Below are 12,632 nucleotides of genomic sequence, written 5' to 3'. Positions count from 1 at the left end.
CAGTCTGACATCTGTGAAGGAATTTTTAAAAAGTGTAAAAATAGTTCCTATGAGAGGATTACAGATGTACGACTGAAACAATCATAATCGTTTCCACTTACCCCCACTCCACTTGTGCTAGAATCTTGAGTAGTAAAAATTACGTAGGACCAATATTATCATCAACAACCTGCATTTTGGTGTGAATTGAGCAATATTAAATATTCAGATTTATTGTAGAGTTGCTTTGAAAAATAGTGTGTGTGTGGGAGTGTATATGTATATATAAATATATATCATATATACACTCACACACTATTTTTCAAAGCAACTCTACAATAAATCTGAATATTTAATATCGCTCAATTCATACCAAAATTTAGGTTTTATATATATATATATCAGTGGAAGCACTGTATGCAAGGTGATAATGGTTGAAAGGCAGGGTTGCAGACCTGTCTAAGACATGTGAATGTGCTCACAAGTGATATTCTTTATTGGCTATATGCTAACGGTGGAGGTTTTCTGTTGCCTTTTTCACCCACCCACCCACACACATACACACACAAGCACACACACACACACACACGCATATATATATATACTGTATATATATATATACACACACACACATACAAATGTAAATACAACTGTATGCTCATCTGCATGTCTTAGGCAGGTCTGCAACCCCGCCTTTCACCATTATCACCCAGCACACAGCACTTCCACTGAAGCAAGGGATTCTGGGAAATGACATGCAAATGAGCACACAGTGCAACTTTTTGCTTCAAAAACCATTTTTAACATGGTTCCCTATAGGCTTAAGCTTTACTCACTAATATATATATATATACACACACACACACGTAGAGGTATCAGTACCGTGTTAGCCGAGCATCGTTAGCCACAGAACGGTATCATCTATTTATTTTTTTAATATATATATGTACACATATACACACACACACACACCTGTGTGTCTGCGTATATGTGCGTCTCTGCAAAGTTAACCAGAAATTGTTGACTGTTTCAGTTAAAACCCATTTTAAAAACTTCTGAAAGGGCTGAAATTTGACAATTTTAAAGAGAGTAGAGAAACGTACAGTATTTGTTCTGTTTTTTTTTTTTTTTTTTTAACTTTACCCAACTCATTTTTACAAACTTTATCCAGATGTATACGGGTTGTAAAAGTGAGCAGTTTTCTTACTTTTACACTTTTGAAAAACTTCTTGTTGGTGTGCACAACACTTTGACCTTTCAAGGAAAGGAAAATATGTGACTTCTGGCAGTAGATCTTTTTTTTGAAGGTGAAGTGTTTTAAATCATTTTTATGCCATCCTGTACTGGTCTTTTGGGGAATTTCTGGATGATCTTTTTTGTCAGTGTTTTCAAATCTCTGTATAAAACTGCCCTGGTTTTAACCTTGCATTATTCTTTGAGAAATGCGACACATTTTTGTTGACTGAATAAGATTTCATGTTTTTCATGACAACAGCAAAAGAATGAGCACTGCGTCTTTAAAAGCCAACACTGCAGTGAACGCTGATTGAGCTCAGTAACCCCCAAAATAATCTAATGTAATTGATAGGGAAGCATTATTTTAGAGAAGAAGACTTTTAATAAAATCAGATTTGTAATCTGAATGAATGTGAAAGGGTTGGTTGATACAATGTAGGTTTGGGTCTGGTATACAAGTGTCGTAAAACACCAAAGGGAGAAGGAGTAGGGAGTATGATACCTCTTACTGGATCAACAGTACGTTGATAAGATACAGGTTCTTTATCATGTATAACAGGAGAACAGAAGAGATTTCTTGTATTAGAATTGTTTGGCTGATTCTGTGATAAAGATTGGGATAGACTAAAAAAAAAGGTTGATTCACAAAATAACATTTACTATTACGATATTTGGTGCAGCCAAAATCAGTTGCAATTTACACTTAAAAGACAGATAACCGACCTTCAGTTGAAGAGGTCTGCATTAAAAGTTAATCAATTTGCAGAAAGACTCCAAAACTTCAATTTATTAATAATAAAAAAAAAAGATTGATCAAATTCCAATACATCTTCAGTGCACCCGATCCGGTGTTAACTCCTATTCAAGTCACTATCCTGTACCGGCAAGTTATGAATCTGCCCCCGTCTATAGGTTAAGCTGATGAGAAGAAAATAGCTGGTGAATTGCATCCATGGGTTCCTTCCTTCCTTCCTTTCATCTGGTGAACTTTTTGTTATTTAATGAGAATGCAATATATTCCAGTTCTTCTCATAATTTAAGAGTTATCTTAATACAACCTTCATTACAGTGGAAATTACATTTTTAATTCTATGGCATAAATCGTTGTCCCTGATTAGAATTCTTATTTTACACATGAAATACTTGTTTAAGACAGACATACTCTTGACAACTAGGATACATGCAGAAAGCATAACACACTCACATAAAACATCTAACACACAGTCTCACAATGTCTATTATTATGAGTGGGAATATAGATTGCTTTCTCAATTTAGTGTGTAATCCAGCGCTAGAGTGATTTCTACATGAGATTTATGCAGAGGGGATTCATATCAAAGATGATACCAGATAGATGTAAGGAAGTAACTGGATTCTTTGCAGATTGACAACATAATCCTGAACAGATTATACACAAAGTTTCTTTTCACATCGAAATCCAATCATTCTCACTATTATGACTATTACAATTTGTGTTATAGGAGAAAAGAAAATACATCTAGGTTTAGTTTAACATGATTATGCATTTAATACTATCCCTTTATTTATGCTATAATGAAAGATAGTTCATATAGAAGTGACATTTGACACCTCCCCTTCTTTTTCCATTCACATTCACGGCATGACCAAAATTTGTCGCTTCTTCCTCCGTAATATTGCCAAGATCTGCCCTTTCCTCTCTCAATCTACTGCTAAAAATCTATGCTCTTATCTTCTCCCATCTGGATTATTGTAACAAACTTCTAACAGGCCTCCCTGCCTCACAACTTTCTCCCCTGCAATCAATCCCAAATTCAGCTGCTAGAATAATCTCACGTTCTCCCAAAACAGACTCCGCTCATCTCCTCCTTAAATCCTTCTCCTGGCTTCCAATTACATTTTGGATCACGTACAAAGTTCTCCTCCTTACCTTTAAGGCTCTCCCCTAATCTGCTCCTTCCTACAGATCAGCTTTGTCCTTTTGCGATGCCCTTGCTCATCTCGTGCATTCTACCCATAACTATCTCTCTCTCTCGCGCCTTAGGCCCTGGTCCCACTGCGGCCGGCGGCGCGCGCGGCCGCGGGCCACCAGCTGCTTGCCTCCGTTCTGGAGGTCCCCACTGGCTCCTTCCGGCGTGGCTGACTGCGTGCTGTGACGCGTCAGCCACCCAGAGCTACAAGGAGCTTGTGGTTTCGGCGGGTGTCGCGTCACGTGACACGCAAGGGAGCCAATCCGAGTTCCCCCTCTGCTCACTCCCGCCCCCCCCCATTCCGATTTCCCCCCTCTGCCCAATCCCTGTTCTGATTTCCCCCCTTGCTCCGATTCACCCCCCCATGTGTATTTGCCTGTGTGTGAGTGCCTGTGTGTGTGAGTGCCTGTGTGTGTGAGTGCCTGTGTGTGAGTGCCTGTGTGTGTGAGTGGAGGGGAGCAGGGAAGGAGCTGCGGGTGTGTGTCTTGGGTTTTTGAAGTGAAACTTCCTTAGTGGCACCTCATTCGTGATGGGGCAAAAATGGATTGTGGAGACAGAAATGAAACGGATGTGACGTCAGTGCTGGCAGTTGAGGCCGGGCTGTGTTCTGGCTCAGCCCGACCCCAACACTGACATCACACCCGCTCCACAAATCAGATGCGGCTGCGGCGGCGATAGCCGCCGGCGACGCTCATAACGGCCGCCGTTCCCCGCCCGCTGCCTTCTGCCGTGCCGCGCATGCGCGATGGCGCCAGTGACTCCAATCACCACGGGAGTGGGGAAGGGTTGGCGCGCAGCCGCTATCTGCCCCCGGCGGGTGCATGTGCCGCGCATGCGCGCACAGACGTTATCGTGCGCTCCTGGCTCCTGCTCGGGTAAAGTGGGAAGCGGGGGAGTTTGAGCGCGCCGCTTCCCACGCATACGGGGGCCCGTGCGGCCGCGTCTCAACCTTCCCCCACCCCTCTCCCCCCAATTACCCCCTCTATTCCTCCCCCCACACCCCCCCACCGGCATCATGGTGTTCTTCCCCGGGGGGGGGGCCGTCACACTCACATGGGCCTCCTCGCCGTATGTGCCGTCCTCCCTGCCCTGATCCCCGGCACTGCGGGGCAACACAACCTGTGCCCATCCCTCCTCCTACCACACTGCTCTGCCGCCGTGCTCGCAGGTGCAGGGGGTGATCGGAGGTGCAGAGGGTGAGGGGAGGTGCAGGTGAGGAGGTGAAGGGGGGTGATGTGAGGAGGTGAAGGGGGGTGATGTGAGATGCAGGGGGGGTGATGTGAGGTGCAGGGCGGGTGATGTGATGTGCAGGGGGGGTGATGTGAGGTGGGGGGGGGTGATGTGAGGTGGAGGGGGGTGATGTGAGGTGCAGGGAGGTGATGTGAGGTGCAGGGGGGTGATGAAAGGTGCAGGGAGGTGATGTGAGGTGCAGGGGGGTGATGTGAGGTGCAGGGGGGTGGTGTGAGGTGCAGGGAGATGATGTAAGGTGCAGGGAGGTGCAGGGAGGTGATGTGAGGTGCAGGGAGGTGATGTGAGGTGCAGGGGGGTGATGCGAGGTGCAGGGGTTTTGATGCGAGGTGCAGGGGGGTGATGCGAGGTGCAGGTGGGTGATGCGAGGTGCAGGTGGGTGATGCGAGGTGCAGGTGGGTGATGCTAGGTGCAGGGGGGTGATGCGAGGTGCAGGGGGGTGATGCGAGGTGCAGGGGGGTGATGCGAGGTGCAGGGGGGTGATGCGAGGTGCAGGGGGGTGATGCGAGGTGCAGGGGGGGATGCGAGGTGCAGGGGGGGATGCGAGGTGCAGGGGGGTGATGCGAGGTGCAGGGGGGTGATGCGAGGTGCAGGGGGGTGATGCGAGGTGCAGGGGGGTGATGCGAGGTGCAGGGGGGTGATGCGAGGTGCAGGGGGGGATGCGAGGTGCAGGGGGGTGATGCGAGGTGCAGGGGGGTGATGCGAGGTGCAGGGGCATATGCGAGGTGCAGGGGCATATGCAAGGTGCAGGATGGGTGCGCATACATCACACACGCACACACACAGTCACGCGCACACACACACAGTCACACGCGCACACTACACAGTCACACGCACACACTACACAGTCACACGCACACACACACAGTCACGCACACACACACAGTCACGCACACACACAGTCACACGCACGAGGAATTCACGCTTAGTGCAAATAGCTAATACAGGGGATGTGTGCCGAGCACGCACATTCTAAGTCCAAATTTATTTGCGTTTTGTCAAAGAAATTGTATTTTGATTTTTAATTAAACCATCACAAACACAATTTCTGTGACAAAAGTCGAAGAAGTTTCACTTACTATGCGCGTGCACAGCACACACAGCTTTTTTTTTTGTTAACTTTTGGCCGGCTCGGGAGGAGGGAGCGGTGATGCGCAAGAGGCAGAAAATTTGTATCTCCTGCTCCCTACAGACCGCAAGTAGTAGTCAATTGCCTGTCAGCGCACCGCCTGTCTGCAGTGCGGGCGCGCTGACTGAGGGAGCGGGGCCTTAGCCTTAAAACATTTTCCCTCACTGCACCTTACCCATGGAACTCCGTCACACTCAGTATACACCAAGCACCTTCTCTCCCCACCTTTAAGACAAAGCCTGAAAACCATCCTGTTAAATAAAGTCTCCCACTCATCTATAATCATGGCTACTGTCCCACAGTCACTCCTGTCAAGCACGGCCATCTACAGCACTTATTCCCTCACCTGCGGTCTCTATGTTTCCCAACATACCACTTAGATTGTAAGCTCTCTGGGGCAGGGATTCATTTTCCCATTGTCTGACTGTTGCGCTTACTGTATTATAATTCCCTATACTGTATTGTCTTTGTAAAGTGGAGTTCAATGTGCGAGCTATATAAATAAAGATATCCAATATATACAGATATAGCAGTCTGTATTGCTCCCTCTGGTGATTAGTGTTGGGATGTGTTGTGATATTTTACACCAGCGCTGCCATTGAATCGGCGATATTTTGCGTTATAACGGGATATGTTGTGCTATCAGTAGGAGCAATGAAGTGTGTTACATCTGTATTTATGCGTACAGTCCAGATTTAGCGGAAGGGTGGATGAATATATGTACAGACGAGACCACGAGTATTCTAAAGCTTGCCTTAAACTAGCCCGGTTACATTCTGCGTATGTGCTGGGTGTAACCTGGCTAGTTTAAGGCAAGTTTAAGGCATTTCTGCATTGACTAATGACCCATAGGATTAACACAGCAGGGGTCCCTGGCAGTCCCATTCAGTTTGAATGGGGCTGCCAGGGACCCCCGCTGTTAATCTGATGGGCCATTAATCAATGCAGAAATGCTGGGTCTAGTTTAAGGCATGTTTCCAGCATGTACCTGGGTCTTTTTGGCGATTGCCACTGGTTTGTGTTAGAATAACTGTGGGCACTACAGTATGTATAATTAGATTGTAAGCTCCTCAGAGCAGGGACTCCTCTTCCTTAATGTTACTTTTATGTCTGAAGCACTTATTCCCATGACCTGTTATTTATATTATCTGTTATTTATATGATTACAACATGTATTACTACTGTGAAGCGCTATGTACATTTATGGCGCTATATAAATAAAGACATACAATACAATGAATAAAATGATGAACTTTTATACAAACAAACCATAATACAAAGAGTGGGGATATTTTGTAGTAACAACCCATGGTGTGACTATACTTTTAATGAAGTACGAGTATTTCATGGTTTATTAAACACAAGAATACTGTGATTATAAAATGCACCATAACTTACAATATCATGAGCTCATATCGAACTGTAACATACTGTACCAGAATTGTGAAGATACAAAAAACATTACTATTCTTGGGTTGGATTTTAGAAAATGCCACATATCAGAACTATTTATAACCTACACTGATTTACTGTGTGAACAAGCAGCCATCATGTATTATTCAAATGCTCCCTGTAGAATAGATGTTATTTGCATTGTGACAATGGGCCCTATTCAATATGGCAAGAAGCCATTAAAACGTTGTTAATGTAGTAACGACTTCCCACTATAAACACAGGGGTGCGACTCTTGCTCTGGTGCATTTAGCAGTATTATACACAACTGAATTATGAGCACGTGAACTCAACTTAATAATGAATGTGGGGAGAACGTGACTAAATACTTCCTATATTGCTCTTGCAAATATTTTAACAAAACACTTTGTTATACTGTACATAGCATGAATTCAGTTAAAATCACGCAGACCTATGGCATGTTTCCAAATACACTCCTTTTGCTCTACGTATGTGTTCAATTTCCATTTTTGCTGTAGTGGTTGGTGATTTGTGGTTTTGGGGGAGTAGATGGTTTCAGTCCCAATGTAAGGGGCCTTCTCAAGAAATGGAAAAAACGAGCGGCGCTGATCCTTTGTGCTTTTATATTCTATTAATATTAATTTTATTAATATATTTTATTAATTCCAACTGTATGTATTTATGTATGCACACACACACACACACACACACACACACACACACACACACACACACACACACTAAATTTATTTAAAATATTTTATAGGATGTTTAATGAGAAGGTCCGTTAATGAGCTGCTACAGAAATAAGTGGTATACTTACACTGGAGTCATCCATTTTATCTCGCCGCTTGCTTTTGTGGGTCTCATAATCGTCCAGAAGTGTCTGCATGAGGTTTTTAGGGCGCTGGCATCCAGCCGCCTCTTCCAAGAGGAGATCAGGTTGCACGGGGAAACATTCCCCTATTGGAGAAGAAGAAGGAGGAGTCCTGATTTTTTCAATCTTTCCTGAAGAATAATAAGAAACAAAACAAGCGTTATTAAACGTGATGACCCAATGGTATAGCCGTCTTGAGTATTTGTAAATGACCATATATTGCTTCAGTTAAAATTCTGCGTGAAAGAGACAATCCAAGTGGGCATTTTTAAAAACATGTTTTAACATATGAATGGGGTCCAGCTCTGGAGACCCCCTGCTTTCAGCTCCGGGGACCCCTGCTTTCAGCTCCGGGGACCCCCTGCTATCAGCTCCGGGGACCCCCTGCTTCCGGAGATACAGAGCTCTGTGGTAGGTGCCAGTAGCTGCTTTGGGTGGCTAGCAGGGATTATGTAATGGCCGCTTTTCAAACTCCCGCACCCTGCGGGCCAATAGGAAGCTGTGACGTCATCAGGTTCGGCTTCCTATTGGCCCACATGTTGCCAGAGCTTTCAAAAGCAGAGATACATATGGAGGTAAGTATCTCGGGAAGCTGCACTATAATGCATCGTGGCGGTAAAAAAACCCACAAACGACATTGCCATCTTCTGCAATTTAATCGTTAAGTAGTGTCATCTGTTTAAATAGATAGAGTGATGAAAGCTTGCTGGAGTTAAAATCAGTCCTCTAGAGACTCTTTGCTTTGCCCATTGAACTACAATTCAGAAAAACTGCAGAGCAATTACGGGTAAAGAGAAACAACCCGTACCCAAAAAATAATTACTACAAACCGTCTACATTCTAGAATGTTTTGTTTTGCTCGACTTTCCGACGAGTTATTTTATTGAAAAGGTGTTAGTCAATTTCCACGAGAATAGTTTGAATGAAGGTAAATGGTGAAAATGGCTTGGGGGAAAAAAAAAAAAGGCGCGTCATTGTGCCAGACACAAAAAGGTCCGACTTTATCAGTAAAAAGCTAAAATCGGACCAATTTCAGAAATACGAATGCAGTATTACATAGAAGATGAGACATCCATCAAGTTCAACCTATGCTAAATTTAGACAACAGATACTTTATCCTATATTTATACTTACTTATTGATCCAGAGGAAGGCAAACAAAAAACCCCAGTGACATATCATCCAATGATATCTCATAAGGGGAAAAATAAATTCCTTCCTGACTCCAAGAATTGGCAATCGGATTAATCCCTGGATCAACATCCTTCCCATGTTTACTTATTTGGTATAGCCCTGTATACCTTTCCCATCTAAAAAGATGTCCAACCTTTTTTTGAATAAATCTATTGTATCTGCCATCATAGTCTCCATGGGTAATGAATTCCACATTGTAACTGCCCTTACTGTAAAGAACCCTTTCCTTTGTTGCTGGTGAAATCTCCTTTCCTCCAACCTGAAGGGATGGCCCCCGAGTCCTTTGTACTGCCCGTGGGATGTACAGTTCTTTTGAAAGCTCCTTGTACTGTCCCCGAATAAATTTGTATATAGTTATCATATCCCCTCTTAGACGCCTCTTTTCTAATGTAAATAAATCTAATTTAGCTAGCCTCTCCTCATAAGTTAGATTGTCCATCCCCTTTATTAATTTGGTGGCTCTTCTCTGCACTCTCTCTAGTTCCATAAGGTCTTTTCTTAGGATTGGTGCCCAAAATTTTACTTCATATTCAGTATTGAGGCTTAGAAAGTAGAAAGGGAAGGAGGTTTCCTACAATAAAACCAGGTCTTTCAATAGAAAAAGGACATGTGTAACGAGACAAGTAGTGGTAATGTGGACTTGTGAATACATTTTTAAAAAGTAGTGGTACGCTGTTCCCCCCCTTCAATACGATCACACTTCGACAGCTGATTATGGTCACTTTTCAATTAACTTTTTAAGCCTTGTGGGGTGACTGCAACCATGTCCTATATGATGTGGAAGTACAGAGATATCTACTTGTAATGTTTAGACTTTGGGGGAATAAAAGTAAAGCTGATGACAGGGGGGGGGGGAGGAGTGGGACCAATGTCCCAGAACCTGAGTCCGAGGGGACCCGACAGGCTGATGGCGAAAGATGGACCAATCCAACCCAAAGATGGGTGCGACTTCAGTGATTGGTCAAACAGGACCCTTTCTCTAGTGGACACATGCTGAATGGGAAATTGCACAGGTGGGCCCTCACCCCTCTCAAAAGAATGCCCGCAGCTAAACAACTTGGAACCCAGGTCATGGCTGCAGTCCTAGGGCCTGAGATCCTGGACAGAGAGCCATCATTTGCTCTGCAGGAAACATTGCGTTTGATTTAATGCATATAATATAAGCTCTATGAAGAAATGGAGAGAGAAAAAACAGACAAGGTGCCAAAATCATTTAGAGTACTTTGGATTACGGAATTTGTATCCATAGAATTTTTGGACTGATGGCATCTTCTTTAGCAAAGAAACATCAGGATAAGTATGTAAATGGCCACTAGAGGTCAGACTATTCATGCTCAATCCGTTATGATTGTATAAAATAGCTCTGGAAAAGTAGTTATAGTTTCAGATAGTGAACACAGGGAGTGATATTAGTAAGGAGACTCTAGTCCAGGGGTGCGCAAACTGGGGGGGGGGCAGGATCATCTAAGGGGGGGGCAGGATTATCTAAAGGGGGGGGGGGCGTTACTGTAGCAGAGGCCCCGCGCTCTTCCCCAAGGCATTTCAATTAAATGCTGGGAGAGGCGTGAGGCCTCTATAACTTCTTACCTGCTCTCAGCCGGCTCTTCGTCGACGCGGCGTCATCAAATGGCAACATAACGTCATATGATGCCGACGAAGCCAGAGAGCAGTAAGTGGGCGGGGGTCGGGGGGGAGAGCAGACAGGGGGGCGCAAACAGCAATCTGCAATAAATTACTTTATGGCACTGGAAGACATTGCCCATTGACTTGAATGGTCTGCAAGGGGTCTTCTGACGTTGGAAGTTGTCTTATGGCAGAAGATTGTGAAGTAAAAATGTCTCTATACAGTACATCTAATCACACTCACAATTGCTAAAGCAAAACTATAAATGTGTTTGTTTATCACATGGAAAGGGAAATAAATTAGTTTACTCAATAGTTTTATATATTGAGTCACAATGTTCAAAGTCAAACTCTGCGTCCGCAGAAAGACACAGCGCACCGCAGGTAATGCCAAGAGATGTATTCAGTATCATAAAATCCAGAAACCAACCGTTTTTTAGCCATTAAACAAAACCGTGCGAATATTTTACATTGGTAGCAGGTGGAACTGCATCTTTAACGGAGTACTGCTTCTGTGAATGAGATCTTCCTTGCTGAGCTCATGCTAAAGTTTAAAATAAAAAACACGCTTAAGTTACAAGTATAACACGTCTTCCAGCGTGCTCCTTGCAGAGCCAGATCATGTCTTACAGCTATTAGACATGTTACAGACCTTAAAAGCACCGAATACTACATTCCCCCCTTTTTATTCTTCATATTGTTATATGTAAAGCATGCGACAATGTGTAATTACCAATTACCTAAGCTGGCAATCGTTTGGTGCTCCTGTTATAAATCTGTAACTAACATAATGGCTGCTTCACTAAGTGTAACTCAGCAGCTACAATGTATCCTTATATTGCCAAGACTAAAAATCTAACTTGGGAGAACATTCACATGTCTCAGACTGGTCTGCGACCCTGCTTTTCATCATGATCTGCTAGCATACAATGCATCCACTGCAGCTACAAAGATAACATTATCGATGTTTGCAGTTTACAGACCAAACTGCTGGGAACATTGGCAACAAATTATCACAAAAAAGAAAAAAAGTGTTGCAAACATCTTGCACTGCTTGGAAGGTGTGCTAAAGCCTGCTATAGAAATCAAAGGATACAATTTAAAAAGATATCTAGAGTAAGTGTTACCCAATACTACAGAATAGATTTAAAAAAAAAAAAAAACAGAAAATTTCACCTTTTGCTGCTTTATGAAAATGCATTCCAGCACTGATTAAATCTGCCTCTTACTAAGGAATAGAAAGTACAGATGTAGCTAAGGTTATTGCACCCGCTGAAATCAAGTTATTTAGAATATCACACATTTGTCATAGGATTGAAGTGCAGTGATAACGCGGAATGTCACTGAATACCTCACCAGTGGGAGAAATAACGTTTGCTGCATCTGGAGCGTTACTTAAAAATGAGATTTGGGCAAAGGTTACAGAATGTACGCCTCCAGTAAGTTTCTGTTTCCCATAAGCAATGGCATTTCCAAATCCTGTCTACTTCCTCTCATTCCTTCTCCCTTATTTCCTTGGGACCTCTCTTCTCCCTGCACATCTGTCTGATGTTAGTTTCTGGCAGGGCTTTGCAAGGTCCTGTATCTGCCAGCCAGCTCTGCTTATCTTCACAACTGGAAGCTGGGATGGGCTGTCAAGATAGCATGGGACAGCATATCCAAGAATAGCACACACCAGCAACACAGTTACAAATCACCTACGGAGACTTGGGTTAAGCAGAACATAATAATGCCCGCTGGAAATCCCTTTCATTCTTTGCTGAGAGAAAACATCAAATATCTTATTACCATAAAAGCAACTCATAGGTTTACATGTCCTTGACTGCTCTGTTATTTTAGTGGCCAAACATTTATTCCCATCATCTTATAGGGGATAGGGATGTTGGCTGGCTTGATGGCGGTGCAGTCGGTGCCACTGCACCGAGCCCCGAACTCTTCCCCACAACAATTAAACCGGTTGGCGTGGGAGAGCGCGGGGCCTCTGT

General features: G+C 43.8%; 1 protein-coding gene across 8 annotated transcripts in view; it reads right to left on the bottom strand.

Moving 5' to 3' along the window:
- The window catches only part of PALM2AKAP2 (PALM2 and AKAP2 fusion), a 367,169-nt gene that overhangs the window by 7,769 nt on the left and 346,768 nt on the right, over positions 1-12,632 (bottom strand). For all 8 annotated transcript variants that reach the window (XM_075593635.1, XM_075593643.1, XM_075593698.1 and 5 more), the window contains one exon: positions 7,778-7,962. In XM_075593635.1, the coding sequence (XP_075449750.1) occupies positions 7,778-7,962 (185 nt within the window). The remainder of the gene's footprint in view (positions 1-7,777; positions 7,963-12,632) is intronic.

This window comes from Ascaphus truei, chromosome 1 (assembly GCF_040206685.1).
Source record: "Ascaphus truei isolate aAscTru1 chromosome 1, aAscTru1.hap1, whole genome shotgun sequence".
Classification (NCBI taxonomy): Eukaryota; Metazoa; Chordata; class Amphibia; order Anura; family Ascaphidae; genus Ascaphus; species Ascaphus truei.
The sequence above is the reverse complement of the archived record's forward strand: the minus strand, read 5'-3'. Positions and strand labels throughout refer to the sequence as shown.